At 48.4% G+C, this 21857-nt stretch overlaps 1 protein-coding gene and 2 pseudogenes across 1 annotated transcript; all 3 read left to right on the top strand.

Annotated features, from left to right (window-relative positions):
- LOC138786597 (zinc finger protein 208-like) overlaps positions 1 to 21857 on the top strand; it is a 646972-nt pseudogene that overhangs the window by 357716 nt on the left and 267399 nt on the right.
- The window catches only part of LOC138787585 (zinc finger protein 585A-like), a 42151-nt pseudogene that overhangs the window by 16516 nt on the left and 3778 nt on the right, over positions 1 to 21857 (top strand).
- Positions 6653 to 7709, top strand: LOC138786816 (gastrula zinc finger protein XlCGF8.2DB-like). Its single transcript, XM_069963881.1, has one exon. It carries the CDS (start codon positions 6752 to 6754, stop codon positions 7541 to 7543), a length of 792 nt encoding a protein of 263 aa, XP_069819982.1. The 5' UTR covers positions 6653 to 6751; the 3' UTR covers positions 7544 to 7709.

The following is a 21857-nucleotide window of genomic DNA, read 5'->3' as shown; positions in this document are numbered from 1 at the left end:
GGTCCAACCCGTTACTAGCATGGTGTACCTAATAAAGTGGCCGGTGAGTGTATATACACAGCTCTGCTCTACACACATCACTTCAGCTCATCCTCTCCTGTGATGTCAGCAGAAGGGGCGTTGAGGTTACAAGTAGGAAACAGGAAGCTACCAAACTATATACTCCTGTATACTGAGAAACAGAGGGAAGAAAGCTCCAATATTCACAGTAAGACGGAGGGAGAGGACTGGTGTGTGGGGTCTGTATACAGGGGGAGAGGACTGGTGTGTGGGGTCTGTATACAGGGGGAGAGGACTGGTGTGTGGGGTCTGTATACAGGGGGAGAGGACTGGTGTGTGGGGTCTGTATACAGGAGGAGAGGACTGGTGTGTGTGGGGTCTGTATACAGGGGAGAGGACTGGTGTGTGGTCTGTATACAGGAGGAGAGGACTGGTGTGTGTGGGGTCTGTATACAGGGGGAGAGGACTGGTGTGTGTGGTCTGTATACAGGGGGAGAGGACTGGTGTGTGGGGTCTGTATACAGGAGGAGAGGACTGGTGTGTGTGGGGTCTGTATACAGGGGAGAGGACTGGTGTGTGGTCTGTATACAGGGGAGAGGACTGGTGTGTGTGGGGTCTGTATACAGGGGGAGAGGACTGGTGTGTGGTCTGTATACAGGGGGAGAGGACTGGTGTGTGGGGTCTGTATGCAGGAGGAGAGGACTGGTGTGTGGGGTCTGTATACAGGGGGAGAGGACTGGTGTGTGGGGTCTGTATACAGGGGGAGAGGACTGGTGTGCGGGGTCTGTATACAGGGGGAGAGGACTGGTGTGTGGGGTCTGTATACAGGAGAGGACTGGTGTGTGGGGTCTGTATACAGGGGAGAGGACTGGTGTGTGTGTGGGGTCTGTATACAGGGGGAGAGAACTGGTGTGTGGGGTCTGTATACAGGGGAGAGGACTGGTGTGTGGGGTCTGTATACAGGGGAGGACTGGTGTGTGGGGTCTGTATACAGGGGAGAGGACTGGTGTGTGTGTGGGGTCTGTATACAGGGGGAGAGAACTGGTGTGTGGGGTCTGTATACAGGGGAGAGGACTGGTGTGTGGGGTCTGTATACAGGGGAGAGGACTGGTGTGTGGGGTCTGTATACAGGGGAGGACTGGTGTGTGGGGTCTGTATACAGGGGAGAGGACTGGTGTGTGTGTGGGGTCTGTATACAGGGGGAGAGAACTGGTGTGTGGGGTCTGTATACTTGTATGATTACACTTCTCTCTTATACTGTGTGGAGGTGAGTGCGGCTCTCAGGGTTATACCAGTGTTATGAGCTTACCGTATGTTTTTAAGTTATTTTAGTCTTTTTCTATGTATGTTGAATAAAGATATTTTCCTCTTTCACTTATTTAATATGTGCAATCTCTTTACATCTGTTTGACCGTTCCTTTTGTTTGGGACATTATACAGTAACACCACTGGAGGGGGGGGGGATGACTGTGTGATCATTGTCAGGCCTGTATTTAGAGTTCATGCTGCCCTAGGCACTTTCCATTCCGAGGCGCCCCCCCCCCCCCCCCCCCGGCGAACTAGTGCCCCCTTCCCCTCGGCACTGGCAGGTTACATGCATGGTGTATACCCTGGCACAGCTGGCAGGCCGGCACTCCAGCACCCAGTACTACTGAGCGGCACCCCCCGACTGTCAGTAGTACTGGGGTGCCCTTTTGCTTGATGCCCGCTCTTCTCATCATCAGACGTGATGGAGGAAGGAAGGAGGGCGGGGACTTAATTTGGGGACCACTTCTGTCCAGTGTCGGACTGGGGCACCTGGGGCTCACCAATATAGAACCAGTGAGACGCGACATGCTGACCCGCTCCTTTCCTGGATTTATCTGTATCTGTGACAAATCTCAGAACACCCTCCATTTATACAGCTCTCAGGGTATGCTGGGATTTGTAGTCTCTGAGAGGACAACCCTTTAATAAATCACTGTGTGCAGAGTCTCCTGGTGGCTGCAATCTGTGGGTGACAACCATCAGCCCTGAAGGTCCAGCAATACATCTGTCTACACTGTACTACAACTCCTAGCATATCCTGAGGGCTGCAGACTGTCAGTACATGCTGGGAGTTGTAGTGCATGCAGCTGTTAGGTCCTAGGAGGCTTGGTGGAAGATCAGAATACATAGATCTGTGGGGGCTCAGTGCAGGGAAGTGACCCCAGAACATCACTAATAGGGGATAGAACAACAACATCTACTCCTATCCCCTATTAGTGATGTTCTGGGGTCACGTCCCTGCACTGAGCCCCCACAGATCTATGTATTCCTATATGTCGTATAATGCACCTAGGACCCAACTAGAACAGCTGCAGGCACTACAACTCCCAGCATATCCCGAGGGCTGCAGACTCAGTACATGCTGGGAGTTGTAGTGCCTGCAGCTGTTGTAGTTGGGTCCTAGGTGCATCATACACTGGATGCTTTGTGGGAGATCAGAATACATAGATCTGTGGGGGCTCAGTGCAGGGACGTGACCCCAGAACATCACTAATAGGGTATAGGGGGAGATGTTGTTGTTCTATCCCCTATTAGTGATGTTCTGGGGTCACTTCCCTGCACTGAGCCCCCACAGATCTATGTATTCTGATCTCCCACAAAGCACCTAGTGTATAGGACCCAACTACAACAGCTGCAGGCACTACAACTCCCAGCATGTACTGAAAGTCTGCAGCCCTCAGGATATGCTGGGAGTTTTAGTACCTGCAGCTGTTGTAGTTGCATTCTAGTTTAAAAGTTTGTGCTAGTGTACTGTAGTGACCGCATGGCGGTGTCAGTACACTACCGCAAACCATACACTGACCCATTTAGACCCCAATGGTACACAGGCTCTGCACACTATAGAAGTGATTACAGTGCAGTTACTAATGACTCACAGGTGACGTCTTCTCCGATTGCCGTTGCTCACTTTTTTCTTTCTTCTCCATCTGGTGCAGCCATCATGATGACTTCTCCGACCACAACTTGTCTGCAGGCGGGCAGAGCAGGGTGACTGGGGAAGGGAGGCAGCTGGGGGTAACTGGGGAAAGGAGGCAGCTGGGGATGGCAGGAGGAACAGCTGGGGTGATAGGGGGAGGGGGAGAAGCTGGGGAGTAGCTGGAGTGACAGGGGGAGCAGGAGAAGCTGGGGAACAGGGGGAGCAGCTGGGGCGATGAAGGAAGCTGGGGCAATGGGGAGAAGCTGGGGCGACAGGGGGAGAAGATGGGGTGGCAGATGGGGTGGCAGGGGTAGGGGGATAAGCTGGGGTGACAGGGGGAGGGCGAGAAGCTGGGGAACAGGGGGAGCAGCTGGGGCGACAGGGGGAGGGGGAGCAGCTAGGGGTGGCAGGGGGAGAAGATGGGAGGGCAGCTGGGGTGGCAGGGGGAGAAGCTGGGGTGACAGGGGGAGAACCTGGGGCGACAGGGGGAGAAGCTGGGGAATGGGGAGAAGCTGGGGAACAGGGGGAGCAGCTGGGGCGACAGGGGGGCAGTCGGGTTAACAGGGAGGGGAGAAGCTGGGGAACAGGGGGAGAAGCTGGGGCGACAGGGGGAGAAGCTGGGGAATGGGGAGAAGCTGGGGAATAGGGGGAGCAGCTGGGGTGACAGGGGGGCAGTCAGGTTAACAGGGAGGGGAGAAGCTGGGGAACAGGGGGAGAAGCTAGGGGGAGGGGGAGCAGCTAGGGGTGGCAGGGAAAGGCGGAGAAGCTGGGTAACAGGGGGAGCAGCTGGGGCGACAGGGAGGGGGAGCAACTAGGGGTGGCAGGGAAAGGGGGAGAAGCTGGGTAACAGGGGGAGCAGCTGGGGCGACAGGGGGAGGGGGAGCAACTAGGGGTGGCAGGGGGAGAAGATGGGAGGGCAGCTGGGGTGGCAGGGGGAGAAGCTGGGGCGACAGGGGGAGAACCTGGGGCGACAGGGGGAGAAGCTGGGGAATGGGGAGAAGCTGGGGAACAGGGGGAGCAGCTGGGCCGACAGGGGGGCAGTCGGGTTAACAGGGAGGGGAGAAGCTGGGGAACAGGGGGAGAAGCTGGGGCGACAGGGGGAGAAGCTGGGGAATGGGGAGAAGCTGGGGAACAGGGGGAGCAGCTGGGGTGACAGGGGGGCAGTCAGGTTAACAGGGAGGGGAGAAGCTGGGGAACAGGGGGAGAAGCTAGGGGGAGGGGGAGCAGCTAGGGGTGGCAGGGAAAGGCGGAGAAGCTGGGTAACAGGGGGAGCAGCTGGGGCGACAGGGAGGGGGAGCAACTAGGGGTGGCAGGGAAAGGGGGAGAAGCTGGGTAACAGGGGGAGCAGCTGGGGCGACAGGGAGGGGGAGCAACTAGGGTTAACAGGGAGGGGAGAAGCTGGGTAACAGGGGGAGCAGCTGGGGCGACAGGGGGAGGGGGAGCAGGGGGAGAAGATGGGAGGGCAGCTGGGGTGGCAGGGGAGCAGCCGGGGGGGGGGGGCAGAGGGACCAGCGGGGGGGGGGGGATGGCAGAGGGACCAGCTGGGGGGGATGCAGAAGGACCAGCGGGGGGGGGGGGGATGGCAGAGGGACCAGCTGGGGGGGATGCAGAGGGACCAGCGGGGGGGGGGGGGGGGGGATGGCAGAGGGAGCAGCCGGGGGGGGGGGGGGCAGAGGGACCAGCGGGGGGGGGGGGGGGATGGCAGAGGGACCAGCTGGGGGGGATGCAGAAGGACCAGCGGGGGGGGGGGGGGATGGCAGAGGGACCAGCTGGGGGGGATGCAGAGGGACCAGCGGGGGGGGGGGGATGCAGAGGGACCAGCGGGGGGGGGGGATGCAGAGGGACCAGCGGGGGGGGGGGGGATGGCAGAGGGACCAGCTGGGGGGGATGCAGAGGGACCAGCGGGGGGGGGGGGGATAGCAGAGGGACCAGCTGGAGGGGGGCAGAGGGACCAGCGGGGGGGGGGGGGATAGCAGAGGGACCAGCTGGAGGGGGGCAGAGGGACCAGCGAGGAGGGGGGGCGGTGGATTAGCCGGCCGGCAGGGACAAAGGCAGGCTGGGAAGGAAGGTCCCCCTATGCAGGGCCGGCGTGAGCTTCCGGCATAGACTGTCACACAGGCCGGAAGCTCACAGTGCAGCCCCGCGATGCCCGAACTTCCCTGCTCAGCAGCGTGCGTGTGACGTCATCACGCCGCTGCTGAGCAGGGAAGTTCGGGCATCGCGGGGCTGCACTGTGAGCTTCCGGCCTGTGTGACAGTCTATGCCGGAAGCTCACGCCGGCCCTGCATAGGGGGACCTTCCTTCCCAGCCTGCCTCTGTTCCTGCCGCCCGACTGATCCCCCGGCCGACTGATCACAAGACCCCCCCCCCCCCCCCCCCCCCCCGCCGCACCACCCGGGCGCGGATGTCAGCGGCGGGGCGGCGGAGGGGGTAAAAAAAAAAAAAATTAAATAAAAAAAGAAATGTGTCCTGCGGGTGCCGCCCCCCGCAGGGCGCCGCCCTAGGCACCGGACCACGGGTGCCTAGTGGCAAATACGGCCCTGATCATTGTGTGTGTCAGGTTCCTATAAGGTGTCAGGACGTGGCGGTCTATTTCTCCATGGAGGAGTGGGAGTATGTAGAAGGACACAAGGATCAGTACAAGGATGTAATGCTGGAGGATCAGCAGCCCCTCCCATCAGCAGGTAATAGACAGGACTATATACACACCTCCTCTCTGTATTATCTGGATGGAAAGAATGAATTCAGTCTCTGTATGTGTTCCCTCCAGTCAGATCCAGTAAGAGAACAGCACCAGAGAGATGTCCCCGTCCTCTTCTTCCACAGGATCAGGATCAGGTAGATGGAGATGTTCCCTATGATCTGTACATCCCACCTGACTTCTCCTACTGTCTGATGACTTTTACAATACTCACATTTTATGAATCAGGGGGAAGATGGGAACAACATTAATGCTCCAGAGACAGATGTGAGCAGTGATGAGCAGTATAAGGAGGACATTACTACAGGGGAGGATCTGAAGTCTCTTAATGCTACAGACATAATGGTAAAAGAAGAAGAGACAGATGACAGCAGTGATGAGCAGTATAGGGAGGACATTGCAGCATGGAAGGATCTAAACTGTATTAATGCTATACAAATAGTAAAAAACAAGACAGATGTGAGCAGTGATGAGCAGTGTAAGGAGGACATCACTACAGGTAACCGCCCAGGTGAGTAGTGACCACTAAATGCAGAGAACAGTCACACATTCTCCTCAGTCACCGGCTGTATTTATTTATAGTGACCATCTTGTCGTCTATGTACTTGTACTATGTATGATCATGTTATTCACTCTGCAGATACAGCAACCAGGATCGGCTTTGCATAAACTATATGAACCAATCGTTTATACATCCTACATATACAGTATTGGGGCAGTCTGTGCGGGAACTACATGCTGGTGCTGTGTATGCACGCTCAGTTACATGTTACCTGCATGAACTATATGAACATACGGACACTTAGGGCTCTATTACACGGAGTGATAATCTGCAGATTCACCCGATTATCGTTCCATGTAATAAAGACAACAAGCAGCCGAGGAACCGATCAGATCGCTGTCTTTCTAACATGTTATCAGTATGTAGGGGAGCAATAGTTTTATTGTTTATTTGAGAAGAGTTTCCATTACTTTTCCTACTAAGGACGTCATCTCCCCGGCCTCCAGCTTCTAGATTCTTCTCCCTGACACTTCCTGTGGATGGGAACAGATCTGATCATTCTTATTATGTTACATAAAAAAGAGTAACTTTCCATGTCTGCAATATGTTTAAGCTTCTATTACTGGGAAATAAGAGAAATGGTGTTTTCTCCTTTGCAGATGATTCTACCAGGAGCTCAGGGGGACATCAGATCTCCTCAGAGGATCATATCACACAAGATACATATGAGGAGCCGTCCACTATCCCAGATACACCCTCAGCCCCTCACAGCAAAGATCTCTCATCTCATCCTGATATACAAGTCCCATCTTCTGCTCCATCACAGCAAGCTGACATTTACAGAGAAGACGATGAACATCAAAGAGAAAATACAGGAAAGCCTCAGTTTTCATGTTCACAATGTGGGAAATGTTTTACACAGAAATCAAGTCTTATTTCCCATGAAAAAATTCACACAGGGGAGAGGCCATTTGTATGTTCAGAATGTGGGAAATGTTTTACACAGAAATCAACTCTTAGTTACCATAAAAAAGTTCACACAGGGGAGAAGCCATTTTCGTGTTTAGAATGTGGAAAATGTTTTGCTTTGAAAGCAAATTTTCTCTGCCATCAAAAAATTCACACAGGGGAGAAGCCCTTTTCATGTTTAGAATGTGGAAAGTGTTTTGCTGACAAAACAAGACTTAAGGCACATCAAAGATTTCACACAGGGGTGAAGCCATTTTCATGCTCCGAATGTGGAAAATACTTCACTCTGAAATCAAATCTTGTTGTACATCAAAGAACTCACACAGGGGAAAAGCCATTTTTATGCTCAGAATGTGGAAAATGTTTTGCCCATAATTCAACTCTATTTAGACATCAAAGAACTCAAACAGGGGAAAAGTCATTTTAATGTTAACAAATAAATGCTGTAAAATTGATCCAGAACTTGATGCCCATGCAACGATTGCGGAAAGGTTTCAATTACAACACAAATTTTGTTAAAGAGGACCTGTCACCCCCCATGCTGGAGTGACAGGCTCCCGACCCCCAGTTAGATCCCCTTATACGTACCTCATCTGGCCGAGTCCCGGAGCCGGTCCCGGGATGGAGATATCCCGGTCAGAAGCCGACACACGCGCTGTGGGGAGAGGTCTGGCGTCCATAGAAAATGAATGGAGCCCTGCTTCTGACCGGGATATCTCCATCCCGGGACTGGCTCCGGGAGCGGGACTCGGCCAGATGAGGTCTGTATAGGGGATCTAGCTGGGGGTCGGGAGCATGGCACCCTGGCACGGGGGTGACAGGTCTCCTTTAAACCTCAGAGGATGCACCAAGGGGACAAGTAATTTCTACGCTGTGAGAAGTGTTTCAAGGCGAAGTGAAGCATTGTAAAAATTCTGAGAATTCACACGGGTGGAGCATTTTTCATGTTCAGAACGTAGAAAATGTTATACTGTGAAAGCAAGTCTTATTAAACGTAAGAAAGTTCACACAGGACGGAATCGTTTTTCATGCCTTCAATGTGGGAAATGTTTTATTGTGAAAGATCTGTTGAATGCTTGTCAAACAACAGCAAAGTCTCACAGGGGAGGAGACATTTCTGTTAGAGAACTTTTCAAAAGTTTGGTGCAAAAGATTTTTTTGATCCGAACCTTAATGGTGAGTTTACACAGAGCGTACATAGGGGGGAAGGGGACTATCGGGTTTCAAGTGTAAAAGTGTGTGGGGGGGGGGGGGAATGCAGAATGCTGTATCTGCACACTACGGAATCCTGACAGAACACCCGTTGCGGATTCCGCAGCACGCACCTGCTCGCAGACTCTGGCTGCCGTGCGCATCTTCGCTGCTACCATAGACTCCATTCTGTGGTTTGCCAGATTCCGCCATCCGCCCGAAGAATGAACCCCTCATTTTTCCGGCGGACGGCGAGCTGCAAAATCCGTGATGGGTTTTCCGTCAGGATTCCGTAGTGTGCACATACCTTAAGGGTGCATACACACTACGTAATACGCGTTGAGGCTTCAAGTGGATTCCGCCATGTGGCCTCCACTTATAGTTCCGCCCGTTCACATGTCAATTCTTTGGGCGGACGGCGGAATTCGCCGGCAAATATCATTGAGTCTATAGAACGGGAGGAACTTCAAACAGAGGCTGCGCAGCAGAATTAGCTTGACGTCTCCACGCGTATTTTCGTCTATCCAATCAGTTTCCCGGTAATATGATAGGGGTCATTTCTCTCCTGCAGGTGGCGTCCTTGTACTCTGGATAATCCATAATTCCACTGGGCCTAAGGCAGCCCCCGGTAACCCAGGGTACATACCATCGCCCTTCATACAGAATACAGATAAGAGAACATCACACACCTTGAGCCATCTGAAGTTCACTACAGGGGCTTTATGAGTTTACGGCCCACATCCAAGGCAAAAAGCTGGTCCCGCATATATATATATATATATATTTTTAAACCTCTATGAGCATGTATGTTCCGTATGTGCCCCCTGTATAATAATACACCCCTATCTGCCTCCCCCGTATAGTCATACACCCCTATCCGTATGTGCCCCCTGTATAGTAATACCACCTTATCTGCCTCCCCCGTATAGCCATACACCCCTATCCGTATGTGCCCCCTGTATAGTAATACACCCCTATCTGCCTCCCCCTGTATAGTCATACACCCCTATCCGTATTTGCCCCCTGTATAGTAATACACCCCTATCTGCCTCCCCCTCTATAGTCATACACCCCTATCCGTATGTGCCCCCTGTATAGTAATACACCCCTATCTGCCTCCCCCTGTATAGTCATACACCCCTATCCGTATGTGCCCCCTGTACAGTAATACATCCCTATCTGCCTCCCCCGTATAGCCATACACCCCTATCCGTATGTGCCCCCTGTATAGTAATACCACCTTATCTGCCTCCCCCGTATAGCCATACACCCCTATCCGTATGTGCCCCCTGTATAGTAATACACCCCTATCTGCCTCCCCCTGTATAGTCATACACCCCTATCCGTATGTGCCCCCTGTACAGTAATACATCCCTATCTGCCTCCCCCTGTATAGTCATACACCCCTATCTTTATGTGCCCCCTGTATAGTAATACACCCCTATCTGCCTCCCCTGTGTAGCCATACACCCCTATCCGTATGTGCCCCCTGTATAGTAATACACCCTTATCTGCCTCCCCCTATAGTCATACACCCCTGTCCGTATGTGCCCCCTGTATAGTAATACACCCCTATCTGCCTCCCCCGTATGGTAATACACCCCTATCCGTATGTGCCCCCTGTATGGTAATACACCCCTATCTGCCTCTCCGTAAAGTCATACACCCCTATCCACCCCACCCCGTGTGACCCCCTGTGTATACACGTCCTGTAGTGTGTACATATTTGTATACTTGTGTATACACTTCCTGTAGTGGCTATATACCTGTATATACACGTCCTGTGGTGTATACATAGCTGTATACCTGTATATACATGTCCAGGTCTTTGCTGAGACCCCCTAATAATCACTATTCACTATATGGCCCAGCCTTGTCTTTTTTTTTTCACTTTTGTGAATCAAAATATTGCCAGTTTGTCAAAGGGGCGTGACTTACAAAAAAGGGGCATATCAGAATTATCGTTCAATTATCGTTACCCCGGCTACATGTACGATTAACCGCCATATTGATTTAGGTCAATATCGCCCAGCCCTAACTTCAGCACATCCAGCATACACTGAGCAGCAGCCCCTGATCATGTGACTCCTCCTCCTCCATGAGACTGATCACATGACTGTGACATCATGGCAGGTCCTGGAAGCACAGGGGAAGCACACGGCTCCTGTACAGCTCTGCAGGTGGAGGGAAGGAGCTGGGGGACAGCGGGAGGATTAACCCCTTTAGGACTGGGCGGTTTATCGCTAGAGCAAAAACTTTTTTTTTGCTATAATAATAATAATAATTTTTATTTATATGGCGTCAAAAGATTCCACAGCACTGTACAATTCTGGGGGGACATACATAGGTGAAAATCAGACATTACGGAGATACACAATTATAAACCATCTATGAGGAGTGAGGGGTCGGAAACAAAGGGCAAAGGGGCAAAAGTGCTTCATTGTTCTTATGGTCCGGCCATCTTTATAAATAAGGTAGAGGTGCGTGGGGGATCAGATGAGGGAACCTGATATTTCTGCTTGAAAAGATGTTGTTTGAGGGCACGTTTAAAGCTTTAGGTATTAGAGGTGAGTCTGGCATTCTTAGGCAGTGAACTGGTGCAGCTTGAGTAAAGTCCTGAAGAGGGGAGTGAGAGGTGCGGATTATGGAGGATGTTAGACGTAGGTCATCAGCGGAGCGCAAAGCACAGGTAGGGTGGTAGATAGATGAGGGAGGAGATGTAGGGAGGTGCAGCACTGTGGGTGAGCAGGAGGACTTTGTATTGTATCCTGTGCTGTATAGGGAGACATCAGTATAGTAGCTGGACATGGAGATCAGCCTGGCTGCTGCATTAAGGACGGACTGGAGGGGGTAGAGTTTAGAGGAAGGACAATTAGTATACCTTGTGATGAATTGTGTTTACATTGTTTCCTCTTCTCTCCATTCATCTCCCAACACTCCAGGATCCTCTGCTGATATCTTCTATATAAGAGACCGACCTATCAACCATGGAGAGAGACAGAGACAAGATGGCCGAGAGGATAATAACCCTCACCCTACACATACTCTTCCTGCTTACTGGGGAGGTGAGGGATTCTGGGAGTGATGTCATCATGACATCATTCTTATCTATGGAATAACAGATGGATAGGACTGGAGAGGTGAGGGATTCTGGGAGTGATGTCATCATGACATCATTCTTATCTATGGAATAACAGATGGATAGGACTGGAGAGGTGAGGGATTCTGGGAGTGATGTCATCATGACATCATTCTTATCTATGGAATAACAGATGGATAGGACTGGGGAGGTGAGGGATTCTGGGAGTGATGTCATCATGACATCATTCTTATCTATGGAATAACAGATGGATAGGACTGGAGAGGTGAGGTATTCTGGGAATGGATGGAGTGATAGTAATGTGTCTCTCCATACACAGGATTACACAGTAGTGAAGAAGTCCTCTAGTGGGCGCTGTGGGGCCCCTGGGTGTGAAGGATGGGGAAGAACCCTGAGCCCAATCCCGGGGCCCCTGATACATGAGGAAATGGAAGAAGAGAAGATCCTAGAAGTCACCAACAAGATGGTGGAGCTGCTGAGTGGAGAGGTGAGACTGTGGCTGCTGGGAATGCTGGGACATTATACAGTAACACCACTGGAGGGGTGGGGGGGATGACTGTGTGATCATTGTGTGTGTCAGGTTCCTATAAGGTGTCAGGACGTGGCGGTCTATTTCTCCATGGAGGAGTGGGAGTATGTAGAAGGACACAAGGATCAGTACAAGGATGTGATGCTGGAGGATCAGCAGCCCCTCCCATCAGCAGGTAATAGACAGGACTATATACACACCTCCTCTCTGTATTATCTGGATGGAAAGAATGAATTCAGTCTCTGTATGTGTTCCCTCCAGTCAGATCCAGTAAGAGAACAGCACCAGAGAGATGTCCCCGTCCTCTTCTTCCACAGGATCAGGATCAGGTAGATGGAGATGTTCCCTATGATCTGTACATCCCACCTGACTTCTACTGTCTGATGACTTTTACAATATTTCTCTCACATCTTATCATGAATTAGGGGGAAGATCTAACTAAGATCAATGCTCCAGATACGACAATAAAAGAAGAAGAAGAGACAGATGTGAGCAGTGATGAGCAGTATAAGGAAAACTTCACTACAGGGAAGGATCTGAACTATATCAATGCTACAGATATGATAATGAAAGAAGAAGAAGAGACAGATGACAGCAGTGATGAGCAGTATAAAGAGGACATCACTGCAGGGAAGGAACTGAACCATAATATTGCTATGCACAAGATAGTAAAAGAAGAAGAGGAGACAGATGACAGCAGTGATGAGCAGTATAAGGAGGACATGACTACAGGTAACCGCCCAGGTGAGTAGTGACCACTAAATGCAGAGAACAGTCACACATTCTCCTCAGTCACCAGCTGTAACTATTCTGTGTGGAATATTATAAGTTCTGTGTCCTGTCAGTTTTCCAGCTATATAATCATTCAGCCTAAATTCTAATATACAGCACAGTCCCAGCGGACAATATATCACTATCAGTCTCCTGCTGCTGCATCTATAGTGGCTGTCCTCATCTTACAGCGTACCTGTTGGGATTTTTTATTTTTTAAATTTACTTAGTTAAATCAACATTATACATTCGGCCGAGCTGTGCTCCTTTTTCCCTTCCTGGCGATATTTGGTCTTTTCTTTGTTCATAAAACGAGACCAAACACAGAAGGTCCCAGCGCTCACAGACATGGCTCGGTAATGACTGACAGTAATGTTCAGTGAGCACTATAATGCTCAAGTGCTTGTTACTAGAGTCAAGAATTTTTTTAACCCCTTAACGACACAGGGTGTACATGTATGCCCTGGCGTCGCTTGATGCGTTCAGATGGGGCTGCGTGGCGACCCTACTCTGAACCACCTTGATCCAGGCTGCTATCTGTAGCCTGGGACTGCCGCAATTACCAGGCACAGTCTGATCGCTGTGCCTGCTCATTAGCCATTGTTTTCCCCCATCTGTGGTGCTCTAGTGGGGGGGATCGCTGATCCCGGCTCGGCAATCTATAGAACACTGACCTCATTGATCTATGCAGTATATCTATACTGTATAGATCTCAATGGGAGATCAGAGTAGTAATGCTAGAAGTCTCCCAGGGGGAATTACCCTAACCCCAGGATGACCTCTAGTTAGTATGTTAAAAAAATATATATATATTAATAAAAAATCCCCTCCCTTAATAAAAGTCACCCCCTTTTTCAGTTTTAGAAATGAAAATAAATAAATGAACATATTTTTTATCGTCGCGTGCGTAATCGCCTGAACTATTAAATGATCACATTCCTGATCTCACATGGTAAACGGCGTAAGCGCAAAAAAATTCCAAAGTGCAAAATTGTGCTTTTTTTGGTCGCATCAAATCCAGAAAAATTGTAATAAATGTGATCAAAAAGTCACAAATACGCACACAAGGTACCGATAGAAAGTAAACATCATGGCGCAAAAAAATTACACCTCACACAGCCCCATAGACCAAAGGATAAAAGCGTTATAAGCCTGGGAATGGAGCGATTTTAAGGAACATTTATTTTTGTAAATAGGTTCTAATTTTTCAAAAGGCATCAAATAAAATAAAGTTACACAATTTAAATATCACTGTAATCGTACCGGTTGCAAAGTACAAAAATAAGGGCTCATGTGGGTCTCTAGGGGAAAAAATGCAAGTGCTATGGCCTTTTAAGCACAAGGAAAGAGCAAAAATGGAAATTGGCTCTGTCTTAAGGATTTAATGCCTGAGTATATGACCCCTCATGACCTTTGACCATTATACGTAGTTTAGATGCAGGAAAGGCCTCCGACAAGACCTCATGGCCCTTTATTCCCACCACTATTTAGCGTAGACGGTTTGGCCCTATATTCTCCCAGTATATTATAGCTTATACAGAAACTGACGGCAACTCCAGATTAACAGACGTAATACTTTGCCCTTTGGGGCTGTGACGTCCCGTGTTCGGGGAGGGTCATCCAGAGAGCTGTTTGGAAGTCTCTGAGCACTTACCAAGGATGTATGTAGCCAGGGGCCGGCCGGGTCGGTGACCTCACTGCACCACGTGACTTATGCAGAAAATTATAGAAAAGCCGCAATCTGCCCCCGGTAACACCATGTTGGTTGAGGTCCAGCAGGTTATCGGTATGTAGGGGGTCAGTAGTCCTATTTTTTTTTTATTTGAGAAGAGTTTCCGTTACATTTCCTACTAAGGACTTCATCTCCCCGGCCTCCAGCTTCTAGATTCTTCTCCCTGACACTTCCTGTGGATGGGAACAGATCTGATAATTCTTATTATGTTACATAAAAAAGAGTAACTTTCCATGTCTGCAATATGTTTAAGCTTCTATTACTGGGAAATAAGAGAAATGGTGTTTTCTCCTTTGCAGATGATTCTACCAGGAGCTCAGGGGGACATCAGATCTCCTCAGAGGATCATATCACACAAGATACATATGAGGAGCCGTCCACTATCCCAGATACACCCTCAGCCCCTCACAGCAAAGATCTCTCATCTCATCCTGTTATACAAGTCCCATCTTCTGCTCCATCACAGCAAGCTGACATTTACAGAGAAGACCATGAACAGCAAAGAGGAAAGACTCGGTTTCCATATTTACAACATGAAAAATGCTTTACTCACAAAACGTATCTTACAGGAGAGAAGCCGTTTTCATGTTCAGAATGTGGGAAATGTTTTACTCTCAAATCAAATCTTGTTAAGCATCAAAGAGTTCACACAGGGGAGAAGCCATTTTCATGTTCAGAATGTGGGAAATGTTTTACTCGGAAATCAAGTCTTGTGGGCCATCAAAGAATTCACAGAGGAGAGAAACCCTTTTCATGTTCAGAATGTGGAAAATGTTTTACTTTGAAATCAAGTCTTGTTAAACATGAAAGAATTCACACAGGGGAGACATCATTTTCATGTTCAGAATGTAGGACATGTTTTACTCAGAAATCAGAGCTTGTTAAGCATCAAAAAATTCACTCAGAGGAGAAGGCATTTTCATGTTCAGAATGTGGGAAATGTTTTACTCTGAAATCAACACTTGTTACCCATCAAAGAATTCACACAGGGGAGAAGCCATTTTCATGTTCAGATTGTGGAAAATGTTTTACTGACAAATCAAATCTTCTCCACCATAAAAGAATTCACACAGATGAGAAGCCATTTTCATGTTCAGAATGTGGAAGATGTTTTACTCAGAAATCAAAGCTTGTTATCCATCAAAGAATTCACACAGGGGAAAAGCCATTTTCATGTTCAGATTGTGGGAAATCTTTTAATGACAAAGCAAATCTTCTTCACCACCAAAGAACACATACAGGGGAGAAGCCATTTTCATGTTCAGAATGTGGGAAATCTTTTAAAAAGAAATCAAGACTTGTTAAACATGAAATAATTCACACAGGGGAGACGCCATTTTCATGTTCAGAATGTGGGAAATGTTTTGCTCAGAAATCAACTCTTGGTACACATCAAAGAACTCACATAAGAGAGAAGTAATTTTCATGTTTAGATTGTGGGAGATCTTTTACTCAGAAATCAATACTTGGTAATCATTAAAGAACTCAGAAAAGACAGAAGTTTCAGTTTCATGTTCAGAATGTGGGAGATGTTTTGCTGAAAAAATGTCTTTTCAAACATCAAAGAATTCACACATTTTAATGTTCAGAATCCTGTATAAGAAAAACAGAACTAGTTACACATCAACTTACATGGGCAATGCCGTATTCATGCACTGAATGTGGGAAGAGTCAATGAGGCAAACCAGAGTCAAAACTCCAGAAGACTAAAATACAGACCAAGTCAGAAGTCAAACCCGTAGTCAGAAAACCAGGATGTCAGGATGGTTATCACAGGGTAGGAAGTGAGTATAGGCACACACAGTATACGCTATAACAGGCATCAGGCACTGACTGAGTCTTAAAAGAGAAGTCCGGCCAAAATAAATTTTTGATATGTTATTACTTATGAAAAGTTATACAAATTTCTAATGTACATTAATTATGGGAAATGCACATATAGGGCTATTTCCCTTAATTTAGTAGATCAGGAAGTGTTAGAATTCTCTCAGATCCAGTGACGTCACAACGAAAGGTGTAATTCCTATGGAGTGTCCAGCAGGGGGCGCTCTCTATATAGAAGTCTATGGGACTTTATTGTTTCTATGGATTTCAATGTAATGTAGTGTAGTGTACAGTGCTTTATTGAATGAATACATCTATGGAATACTTTGGGAAGCAAGTGTCCCTGCTCCCCAAAGTATTGCATAAATGTATTCATTCAATATATTAGGATATCACAGTAAGCCCGCCGCATGCCGGCCGATCCGCCGCATATACACTGAACTACAGCTCCCATCATCTGCTTATAGTATGAACAGGTGATGGGAGCTGTAGCTGGGTTATGGCTGACTTGCCTGCCGCCGCTGATGCCACTGCTTATGCCGTCCGGCGCAGCGGGGAGCCGCTCAGTACACAGGAGCGCTCCCCCCTCCTCTTCCTCCTTTCGGGAACCGGGCGGCCAGGCGGGGAGTCAGCAGTGCTATAGGGGGAAGGTTCCCGGAAGGAGGAGGGGGGAGCGCTCTTGTGTACTGAGCGGCTCCCCCCTGCACCCGGCAGCATAAGCAGTGGCATCGCAGGCAAGTGATATCCATTACCCAGCTACAGCTCCCATCACCTGTTCATACTATAAGCAGATGATGGGAGCTGTAGTTCAGTGTATATGCGACGGATCGGCGGGAGTGCGGCGGATCGGCGGGCTTACTGTGATATCCTAATGTATTGAATGAATACATTTATGCAATACTTTGGGGAGCAGGGACACTTGCTCCCCAAAGTATTCCATAGATGTATTCATTCAATAAAGCATACTGTACACTACACTACACTACATTACATTACATTGAAATCCATAGAAACAATAAAGTCCCATAGACTTCTATGTATAGAGTGCCCCCTGCTGGACACTCCATAGGAATTACACCTTTCGTCGTGACGTCACTGGACCTGAGAGAATTCTAACACTTCCTGATCTACTAAATTAAGGGAAATAGCCCTATATGTGCATTTCCCATAATTAATGTACATTAGAAATTTGTATAACTTTTCATAAGTAACAACATATCAAAAATTTATTTTGGCCGGACTTCTCCTTTAAAGGAGGCCAGGTCCCGGTCGCACAAGTGATTGAGGTAGACAGACAAGAACTAAGACAGGAGGATAGGGCTGTCAATCACTGGAAATGCAAAGTTAACTGTTAAGGTGCTGCTAGAATTTACACCAGAATATACAGGGCATTAACCAGAATGTATAAGACAGAGACCACCCATGTCCACACTAGGGATGATGGAGGTGAGCAGCACGATATCTGCTCACACAAAGTTTCTTAAAGCTCAAAGGATGCACACAGAGAAGAAATTATTTTCATGCCCAGAATGTGTGAAGTGTTTCAAGGCAAAGTCAAGCCTTGTTGAGAGATTAAGAATTCACACAGGGGCAGAGCATTTTTATGTTCAGAATAAAGGAAATGTTATACATTCTGGTGTGGGTCAATCTAGGGGGTGGGGCCTAGATCTTTAGGCTGGCCCTTCCAATGGCTGTTAAGGGGACAGGTCCTATGTGGCAATGATGTCACGGATGGGGCGGGGCGATGTGGCACTTAGGCTGCGAAGCCCCGCCTACATATCCCAATCCACAGATGATAAAAACCACTTTTTACCCGAACAAGCACCATGACGTATAATATAAAATAAGTAATGAAAGCTGTAACATTTACCCTTTACACCTGTGGAGAGCAGTCAAAATGCAAAAAGGTGGTGACAGTGTCACTTTAATCTACTCAAGGGAGAGGACAAGTCAGAGAAACCACAACCCACGCCGAGAACAAGTCTAAAGGTGCAAGATGGTATCCTATAGCAGAGGAACTGATCCAGAAAGAGCAAAGTCGCTAGAAAATTATGTACTCTATCTCGCAGCACGGGTGTAACCAGGAAATCTTGTCCACTCTGCTCAACCCAGGTAACGAGGTCTGGGGCTTTGTCATCCGACACTGGTGAGCAAAACGTGGTATAGCGACAAAGGTCAAAACATGGCACGAGTAAATATCTACTTTCAAGTCTTCAGTATTCTACTTCTTCTAAAGTTCCAGCAGCAGGGACTCTCAGCACACACTCCTCTCTACTACTCAGAACTTGCAGTACAAACTCCTCTTAGCGCAAACTACTCTCAGCTCTACTACTCTAAGGGTCCTCAGTACAGCTCCTGTCTTGTCAAGTTTTCTTGGCCGACTCTGGCCGTTCGCTCTATTGCATGCAGTGGGGAGTTCTGATGCGGGCGCGCACAGATGCGCCCGCATCAGAACTTACCGGCGCTAAAGATCATCCGGCCAGTACTACAGTAGCGACCGGGATGATCTTTTCTAAGAACGGCCGGGTCACGGAATGGCCAGTCTCATACTAAATGTGAACATAGCCTTAGGGTATGTGCACACTACGGAATCCCACAGGTCCCATAGGCTTCATTCTATGGTTTTCCACATTCCACCGAAAGAATGCACCCGCTCATTCTTCGGGCGGACGGCAGAATCAGGCAAACGATAGAATGAAGCCTATGGGAGAAGCGGGGGCGAGCTGCCGGGATTCCGTACTGTGCACATACCCTTACAGAGTATTACTGCGGGAAGTAGTCAGTAGTGGAAACAGGGGTCTCGGTGACCTCACAGGGCCAAAAACAGACAGGCGTGAGACTTATTTAGACCTTACTCACTCTGTAACAGATTTGGCCTTGTTAGTCACAGTATAAGTGACCGCACCGGGCCTAGGACAGAAAGTGGAAGGTTGCAACTCCAGCAGCACTCTCTTGGACCCAGTTGGGGCTAGAACAGCCAGTGGACAATGGAAGCAATAGCCCCAGTAGCACTCACCTCGACCCAGTAGGGCCTAGTACAGACAGTTGACACTGGGAACAGTAGCAGCACGTTCTTCAATCCTTTGCCCCATCCAAACATCCACCATCTTTATGTGCTTGTACATTTCTCTTTGTGGCTTTCTTGAAAACAACAAAGAAAAATATACGCGCACATAAACACAAGGGAGGAGATTTATCAACCGCCTCGGTTGCCTCTAGCAACCAATCAGATTCCACTTTTCATTCCTCACAGACTCTTTGGAAAAGGAAAGGTGGAATCTGATTGGTTGCTAGGGGCAACTGTGCCAGTTTCACTTTACACCATGTTTGATAAATCTCCCCCTTGGTTTTAAGTATTCAGCAATATTAGTGTTGAACTGAAGTAGGATACGTTTGAGAAAAATTTGTCACTTTTAAAGGAGAAGTCCGTCGATTTATACTCTGGCAAATCCGAGAGATATTGATTAGAAGTAGGAACTTACCTCTCCCCGTGCCCTCAGTGAGCAGCAGGACCCACTTTGTGACCTCTGCCGTCAGGCATTTTTCCCCGAGTTGTGTTAACATCACGACTTGGGGGGGGGGGGGGGAAGCCTGTCCTGGATGATGGACTGACCGCTCAGGCAATTAGTGGCTGAAGCAGTGTTCCGCCCCAGTCACTGACTGGCTGAGTGGCCGGCCCATCAGCCGGGTTGTGATGTGTCAGCGCTAGAGATTTCAGAGCCTGACGGGAGGCCGGTCTCGCAGCTCACTTCAGGCACAGGTGGAGGTAAGTGCCTACTTGTAATAAATATCCCCCGGATTTTATAAATCACCGGACTTCTCCTTTAATAATTGCCACAACTATTCTGGTGTGAACCCTGCTGCATCAGGGCCTCAGGCTGTGGATAAGACATAAATATATACAGACACTAGTTTGATGTTCTAACCAAGCGCAGCGTGCAACCCAAAACATGTATGTCTTGTGGTGTTTTACCTGTCACCAGCTAGAATGAAGTGAGAATGTTAAAAACACAAATATTGCCAATGATACCAGTATACACTGGGCAAATAATACACCATGACCACTACCATCTTCACGACACAGTAACTGGATAATACCACTGCACTGTTACTGAATATAAAAAGACTGACCGATATTTTCCCTAAGCAGTGACCATATAGGAGAGGAAGATTGAGCCTACTTAGGTTCTGCAGATGTTATAAGTGATTATAGTGCAGCTACATCCAGTGACTTATAGGGGGTATCTTCTCTGAATGATATCCAACATGATTTGCTACATGTACATTAAACACATACAGCTCTACTGTATACACATAAAGCTCAGCTACATATATATTACACACATACAGCTCAGCTACATGTACATTACACACATACAGCTCAGCTACATGTACATTACACACATACAGCTCAGCTACATATATATTACACACATACAGCTCAGCTACATGTACATTACACACATACAGCTCAGCTACATGTACATTACACATATACAGCTCAGCTACATGTACATTACACATATACAGCTCAGCTACATGTACATTACACACATACAGCTCAACTACATGTACATTACACACATATACAGCTCAGCTACATGTACATTACACATATACAGCTCAGCTACATGTACATTACACATATATACAGCTCAGCTACATGTACATTACACACAGCGCTCTGCTGCAGGCATATATAACACACATACACAGCTCTGCTGCACACACATCACTTCAGCTCATCCAGCACAGCAGAGTCCTGCATACACTGAGCAGCAGCCCCTGATCATGTGACTCCTCCTCCTCCATGTGACTCATCACATGACTGTGACATCATGGCAGGTCCTGGAAGCACAGGGGAAGCACACGGCTCCTGTACAGCTCTGCAGGTGGAGGGAAGGAGCTGGGGGACAGCGGGAGGATTAACCCCTTCAGGACTGGGTGATTTTGAGTTCCAAGGATGGCTTTTTTCTTTCTTTATTTGACGCATCACAAGGGCCTGAACGTGTTTCCATATTTATAACTTGTTTCTTTCTATCGCTGTGGGGAGTTTGTTGTTTGCTGAACAGGTTTTACTTTTTACTTGCAGCCTTTATTATCCATTGTCTCATCTTCTCTCCATTCATGTCCCAACACTCCAGGATCCTCTGCTGATATCTTCTATATAAGAGACCGACCCATCAACCATGGAGAGAGACAGAGACAAGATGGCCGAGAGGATAATAACCCTCACCCTACACATACTCTTCCTGCTTACTGGGGAGGTGAGGGATTCTGGGAGTGATGTCATCATGACATCATTCTCATCTATGGAATAACAGATGGATAGGACTGGGGAGGTGAGGGATTCTGGGAGTGATGTCATCATGACATCATTCTCATCTATGGAATAACAGATGGATAGGACTGGAGAGGTGAGGGATTCTGGGAGTGATGTCATCATGACATCATTCTCATCTATGGAATAACAGATGGATAGGACTGGAGAGGTGAGGGATTCTGGGAGTGATGTCATCATGACATCATTCTTATCTATGGAATAACAGATGGATAGGACTGGAGAGGTGAGGGATTCTGGGAGTGATGTCATC

Source organism: Dendropsophus ebraccatus, chromosome 3 (assembly GCF_027789765.1).
Source record: "Dendropsophus ebraccatus isolate aDenEbr1 chromosome 3, aDenEbr1.pat, whole genome shotgun sequence".
NCBI classification, from domain to species: Eukaryota; Metazoa; Chordata; class Amphibia; order Anura; family Hylidae; genus Dendropsophus; species Dendropsophus ebraccatus.
Note: the sequence above shows the minus strand (reverse complement) of the source record. Positions and strands in the feature narration are given on the sequence as shown.